General features: G+C 37.3%; 1 protein-coding gene across 5 annotated transcripts in view; it reads right to left on the bottom strand.

Moving 5' to 3' along the window:
* Window positions 1-7614, bottom strand: part of RIF1 (replication timing regulatory factor 1) — a 57606-nt gene that overhangs the window by 48526 nt on the left and 1466 nt on the right. For all 5 annotated transcript variants that reach the window (XM_007114285.4, XM_007114284.4, XM_055087823.1 and 2 more), the window contains exons 4-8: window positions 5305-5401; window positions 4076-4203; window positions 3888-3982; window positions 2839-3028; window positions 790-882 (exon numbers count right to left, since the gene is read on the bottom strand). In XM_007114285.4, coding sequence (XP_007114347.2) covers window positions 790-882; window positions 2839-3028; window positions 3888-3982; window positions 4076-4203; window positions 5305-5401 — 603 coding nt within the window. The remainder of the gene's footprint in view (window positions 1-789; window positions 883-2838; window positions 3029-3887; window positions 3983-4075; window positions 4204-5304; window positions 5402-7614) is intronic.

The following is a 7614-nucleotide window of genomic DNA, read 5'->3' as shown; positions in this document are numbered from 1 at the left end:
GCCTGCGCGTCCAGAGCCTGTGCTCCGCAACGGGAGAGGCCACAGCAGTGAGAGGTCCGCGTACCGCAAAAAAAAAAAAAAAGAACATACAGTTGATTCTCATTATTCACCACAGTTATGTTCTATAAAGTTGCCTTGACAGTGTATTAGCAAATACTGAGCCATGGCTTGTAGGGAAAATGCAGGGTTAGGTTCCTGCAAGCCTCTGATCACATTTTCATCAACCATTTGACACACAACCTTGTTTTATGTTTGTTTTGGTTTAAAGACATCTTATTTAGTATATATTGTTGATTCACTAACATTGAACTCACAGCGGACAGCACTGTAACTCACACCTGAACAGTCTATCTAACACATGTATTTCCCCCCTAAGGCACATCACAGCCTTCCGCTGCTTACCTACCACAGATAGCACTTCAGCACTACACTTTGGGGCCATTTAAAACTGAAATCACCAAGAAAAAGCATGAAACGTGAAAAATGTGGCATTAAATAGATCATGAAATGGACATTTGTTTAAAGGACATTAAGAATTGAAGCAAAAAGGCAGAACATAACCTTGCTCAACCTCAGGTGGAAACATGCATGCTGTAGGACTCAAATTTTTTGCCACTACACATGCCTGCAATTGACTGCAAAAGCAGCACAAATACTGATGTCGGGTTAACAAATATTTAATAATTTTCATATACAGCATGCATGAATAATGAGGATCAACCATACTATGGAAAGTTAAGAAATTAAACGGTCTGGCATGTAAAAACTGTTCATTAACTGTGTACTTACCTTCCCAAGAAGTTTGACAAACAAAGGCCATAATTTTAACACATAAGTCTCATTTTTACTCATAAATAGCTTCTGGAGTTCCGAAAGTAATTTCTAAAAACCAAAGCAAAAATATTTACCAGAAAGACGCTTGGAAAGAAAAAGAATGCAGTATTAAATTGATCTTCTCAGCCAAGTAACTTTTCCCAGTATTTTATGAGGAAAACTTTCACATATATAGCAAAGCTGGATAAGAGTTTTACAGTAAATATCCAAGTATAAATACCCCTAACATTTTACTATGCTTGTCTTATCACATATCTGGCCATTCTTCGATCCATCAACACAGTTTTTTCCCCTACCAATATACTTTCCCCTAAAAACTTCAGCTTGCTTATCATTAGAGTTCAAATGTTAATGCTTTAACCACTCACTCTAACTTTAAAAATTAATAGCTTCGGGCTTCCCTGGTGGCGCAGTGGTTGCGCGTCCGCCTGCCGATGCAGGGGAACCGGGTTCGCGCCCCGGTATGGGAGGATCCCACGTGCCGCGGAGCGGCTGGGCCCGTGAACCATGGCCGCTGAGCCTGCGCGTCCGGAGCCTGTGCTCCGCAATGGGAGAGGCCGCAACAGAGGGAGGCCCGCATACCACAAAAAAAAAAAAAATTAATAGCTTCATGGGTAACACCTCTGAGAAAATTTAAGTTCAAATTTATTAAAAATTTTATACAGTGGACCCTTGGACAATGTGAATTTTAACTGTGAGTTCTACTTATACTCAGATATTTTTCAGTAGTAAATACTACAGTACTGCACAGTCCGTGGTTGGTTGAATCCAAGGATGCAGAGGAACCACGATTACAGAGGGCCGACTATGAATTATACAAGGATTAAATTCAAGTTGTTCAAGGGTTGACTGTATACGCTCTTAAGAAATTAATAAATTTATCAATAAAAAGACACTGGCGTCACTTTTAGACTCCAAACCTTACCATGAGGCACCCTGAATTTTAAAAAATAAACAAAACCCCAGGTTTTAGAATCTGGACGTCTCCACCACCTCCTGGATTACTGTAACGTCTCCCAACTAGTCTCCCTGCTCCTACGTAGAGTTTTTTCTCAACGCAGACAAAGTGATCCCTTTAAAACCAAAGTAAGTATGCATATCACTCGTAGACTCAAAAGCTTCAAATATGGTTTTCAATATAACCCAGAGTAAAAACCAAATGCCTTACAATGGCCCCCGAGGTCCTATGTGATTTGGCCCTGTTTCTGGTATCATCTCCTCCTCATCGCTCTATCCTACTGCCCAGTGTTCACTGAACACAACCAAGTACTCATATCAGAGCAAGGCCTTTTGCGCTCATGGTTCCTCCTGCCTCAAATGAGCTTACTGCATATTATTCAGGTAGCTAACTCCTATATCGCCTTCAAATCACCTTTCAAATAACCTATTCTTTTTCCTTCCCTGACCACCTCACCCTTCCTCTCCGATGGCACTTTCCATCCAGTCCTTGCTGTTTTCCATTAATGCTCTTTACTAAATATACTAGATACTTTATTATCTCTCCCACTAGAAAATAAGCTCCACAAGTTGCTTTTGTTCACTGCTATACACACAGTACCTAAAACAATGTCCAGTATATAACAGGTGCTCAATAAATATGTTATGAGAAAGGTTGAAAAACCTAAAACCTGGGGCAAGTGATAACTTCAGGAAACTGTACACACTAGATGCACTTGTGTGCATTAAATTTGTATCTACTGGGATTTGTAACAATCCATATAGAGATGAATCAGTTAATGTTCTCCCATTTCCAAAAATGCAATTTCTTGCAATCACCATTCTTTGGGGATGGGGTAAAATGCCTGGATTGTAATAACACTGAATAGACACCTCCCTTCCTTACTATAACATAGGATCAGTGTGACTACATTAACTTAAACAATTCTTTGTTTTAATTCAAAGAGGAACTTCCTAGATCATAGAGCAATTACACCAGTATGAGCCCTCAGCTTGGTGCAAAACCTTACAATGCAGTATCCAAAAAATCCTTAAAGTATTACTTACGGTAGTCATAAGCTGCTCTGTGATAGATGCTATTTCTTGTTGTTTCTGAAGTAACAACGGCATTCCCATCTCTAGAGCAGTAGCTCCCCGCAAATGTACCTTTTGGGCTGAATGAACCACTAAAGGTATGACCAATTTTGCCCATCTAATTGACTCTTCTCCCATTTGAATTGGGGCTTGTTCAATTAGCCTGTGTAGAGAAATCAATGACTAAACTAGTTTGACCTCACCTTTTACACCTAAAGTACCAGGAAAATATACAGTACACAATTACGCAGAAATATGCATAATATGGTCCAACTGTTTTACAATACTATACACACATAAAAATATATCTAATTTTTAATTGCTAATTTGCAGACTTTCCTATTATTTTTATAAACTTTTCAAATAAGGAGAACATATCTTTCCTTCAGATTAAAAAAACTGAAATACTAATTATTTTTACAGAATTAAATTCAATATTCTTATACGACAGGACAGCTAGAGAACCATGATACACTGTGAACATCAATCAGGGCATCAGAACACTAAGTAGTTAAAACATATAGCTCAACAACTAAAGAAAACTTTCAAAGAATGAAAAGCAAGTTAAGACAAAGCACATCAACAGTTTATGCTGTCAGCACATCCAAAATGAAAAGCAAGGATGTGTAGGAAGAAGACAGGGGATTTTCCTGTTCCCCTCATCTGCTGCTAGGAACTGTTTAATGCTTTCCTAAATGCCCGCTACAGCTCACATAAAAGTCTATTATTTTTTAAACTCTTGCAAAAGCTTTAACAGAGATAATTTTTAAAACCAGAACTGTGTTAGCAGCAGCAGCAGAACCAAGGCTGTATTTTAAAGACTGTCTCAGTAAAAATAAAGAAACCTAATAACTTATGCATATCTACTTCCTTCTTCCTGTTACTTTTTGACTTTTAGTCTAGGAGACATTTCCTTCTTTTAATGTTTAACTCAAATTCAAGTCCCAAAAGACTACTCCTTAAAGTAAATTCTAAATTTACTGAAACTGTTCTTCTAAATTCCATAGCATCCAAACCCATACCTTATGATGACATTTAATGCTTCATAATCCACAACAGCAGAATGCATTTCTCCTCTATTAAAGACTATTTCTAATGAATCAATTATACTAGATACCTGAAAGACAGAACCAAATAAATACAAATCGAGTAAGTCTGAATTTTTTAACTGGCATGTGGTTAAGAAGACATATACAAAAGCTATACTCACTACTTTGCCAACAACTTCAGTGGGAAACGTCTGTTTGGATATCACCCAAAGTGCCCTAGTACGTACATTTTTATCTGAATTCTTAACAATATCATTCAGTTTTGAAAGCAGTTCTTGAATATTTGTCTCTGAAAAATAAGCAGTTTTAATTATGTGGAATCATTTACATCCTTTAAAATCCCTAACAGAAAAATAGAGAAAAATCCTGTTCCCTTCAGTGTCAAAAAATTAAATGCATATCCAGAGAAAAGGACCAGAGAACCAATGTTGATATCAAACTTCTTCCCAAAACACAAAACTCAGGTCATAGGGAAGGTATTCTTAGAGAAAACAGATAGTAGCCTCCAAATCAGATATTTTTCAACTAAAATATTTCTATAAGGTTTTATTAGTACGTATGAACATACAAGTCAATTTTTGGCAAGACATTATCAATACTATATCTCTGCTCCAAAATGAACAACTCCTACTTTAGATTGCTAACATTTCTATATATAAAAAAAGCGGAAACTTTTTCCTCAGAAAAAAAGATGGTAACCACTTTCTGATATCCTTAATCCCTACTGCTAATTTCCTCTCTCTAAAGATCACCTCCCAGGTTTCCTTTACCATGACAAACTACTTACAGAATAATTAAGATTACAGTCCTCCCCTGATATCCATGGGAAACTGGTTGCAGGACCCCCTCTCAGGAATATCAAAATCCAAGAGATGCTCAAGTCCCTTATGCCTTCCACATCCGTGGGTTCTGCATCCAAGGATACAGAGGGCCAAGGATGCTTGAAAACTCAGAAAAGCATCAGATCCTGTGCTTTCATTACCACTTTTAGCTCCAAATTATCTCATTTACCACGAGGTGAAAGAACTTTTCAAATTACAGCATGTTCCTTAACACATGCTTGTGTAAAATAAATGACCATCTAACTTCCAAAATTAATTCCATCTAATTATAAACTTCCAAAGCAGGTGTGTTTTTATAAAGGACAAGGTTCAGTTTTCTCAACAATTATTTTTAAATAGGCTTATTTTCTTTTCTTTTACAGCAAACTTTATAGTAACAAAGTCAGAACTACATCTAAGGAAAAGAAACCTTCCAACAATGATATAACCTAAACACTCTTTCGTAAAAGCAAATCCTAAACTACAGGTTATGAAACTAATAGAGAGGTAACAGTACTTTTAACAGTATCAAACTATACTCTAAAAATATTATATCACAATAAATTTACCTGATAATCCAGAGGTAATTTTTGGATTATATAAGCAAAACCCCAAGGCCTGCAGAGCAGCACTACTGAGCTCTGAGTTTTGACTGGCAATGTGAGTCTTCGAAAACAAAATAACATGTTACAAACAAGTACAACTGTAAATTAATTTTTAGACAGCAAAAGTTGATTTAAAAACAAAATTACATTTTAATCCCAACAATCAACAAATCTTTGAGAGCAGATTAAAAAGGAGTAAGATCAGGAGGCCATGGATACACCTTGGCAAAAAAAGAGGGAAACTAGGTAGAGATCAGCTAAATAAAGAATATTTTTCTTAAAAGGAAAAGAACATCTCCACACATCTGAAAGCAAAAAAAAAAAAAGCCAACAAATGGAAGATGCTGAAGACACTAGACAGGAAACAAAGAGTAGGAGCAAAACCCTTCCACAAAAAGAAAGCAAGACTCAAAGGCAAAAGCTGACATATTAGCTATGGAGTGGAGCAACACCTCTAAGAGAGGGAAGGAGTTGGAATGTAACATTTACTAAGTAGCTGAAGTGCTAGGACCTTTAAACATTATCTCAATACTTCACAAACAGGAGAATTTGAGTCCATGACCACCTGGAATTCAAAGCCCAATGCATATTCTATATGTAAAAGTTAATAAAATCCCAAACCTGTCAAAGGGAGTCTTGCCATATGCCCCAACCCTACATTTACTTGTAACCCTGCACTCTTCGTACCATTTCCCATTCCAAAGTGATTTATCTTCAAATCCCCCCATTTCTCTGAATCCAATATCCAAGGAATCCTCGACTATCTGCTACTCTTGACAGAGAAGAACGGTAAATGTTAGTAGTCAAATATAAGAACAGACACTTCCTTGGAGCACCCCTTTCATAATTAATCAAACCAAACATCCAAAATACTAAACCCTGAGATACAAAGTCTTAAACAGTCAAGACAGGGCTTCCCTGGTGGCGCAGTGGTTGAGAGTCCGCCCGCCGATGCAGGGGACACAGGTTCATGCCCCGGTCCGGGAAGATCCCACATGCCGCGGAGGGGCTAGGCCGGTGAGCCATGGCTGCTGAGCCTGCGCGTCCGGAGCCTGTGCTCCGCAGACGGAGAGGCCACAGCAGTGAGAGGCCCGCATACCGCCCCCACAAAAAAAAAAAACCACTTAAGACAATGAGAGCTACTACTATATCTCCTAGATAGTAGCTAATATGTGTGTGATCAATTTTTGATTTTCCTATCATTAACCACCCACATGCTTCTAAATAATTATTAGGCATTTTAGTTACAAACCCTATTTACAAACAATGCAACTTGACTCAAAATGCATGCAAATGAGATTCTGATCCTACATGCTCTCAAATACCAAATACATTATGCATGTCTTCATCAGAACAAATACACTACAAGAATGTGGAAAATGACAACGAAGAAAAATGGGACAATAAATAATACCATTAATATTGTTTATACTATTAACAAGTCTTGACCTACTACACAATAAAGTTCTTGCTTACATGAACAACAACCACTGATGACTATAACAGGAATATATAAGGGTAGACAAGGTAGAACCCCCAATGCCTCAACATTTGGCCCGAAATCATGGTAAAATGTATAATGAACATCTTGACAGAATACTTCCGTTTAAAAGCACAAAAACAGGGTCACAAAAATAAGAACTCCAAGGGACTTTGGAGATTTAGTTCAACCCCTTCATTCTAAAAACAAGGAAATTAAGTTACGTGTTAAGGAAAGTCAAGTCACAAAGGCACAGTATACTCGTGACAAGAGCATAGGCCCTCAGTTTGATGTTAAACTACACAACCTCCCTATAAACAAGCAAACAAGATAACCATAAGCGGTTTTGTAACTAAGCAAGAGTGGCAAAAACTAAGGGTGAGTGAAGATAAAAAAATGAATGTTACCCATACAGTAGACCAATAACAAAACTACAGATTCATTCTATTTAAAAGTACATTCCTACAAAAGGAGAAAAAAAACAGATTACATAATCTCTGATCACTGCTTTCCTATTAAGAGTGCAAGTTTTGGATTCAAGTGGCCACGGCCAACTTTAGGCACATTAAACTGATTTCTTCTGCAAAGTGCGAATTAAAGACTAGCCTCACTGGGACAGGGAGGATTAAGTGAGAGAAAACAAGTTAATTAAGATAGCACCTAATACATTTAAGTCCTCAAATAGTACTATAATAACCCTGCTGTTATTTTATTTTAGAATCAAAATTTTTGAGTTAATTGGCAAAACCTGCTTTTCCCCACAAAGTAAAAACTATTTACTATTGACAACAAAG

The sequence above is a fragment of the Physeter macrocephalus genome, chromosome 2 (assembly GCF_002837175.3).
Source record: "Physeter macrocephalus isolate SW-GA chromosome 2, ASM283717v5, whole genome shotgun sequence".
Taxonomy (NCBI): Eukaryota; Metazoa; Chordata; class Mammalia; order Artiodactyla; family Physeteridae; genus Physeter; species Physeter macrocephalus.
The sequence above is the reverse complement of the archived record's forward strand: the minus strand, read 5'-3'. Positions and strand labels throughout refer to the sequence as shown.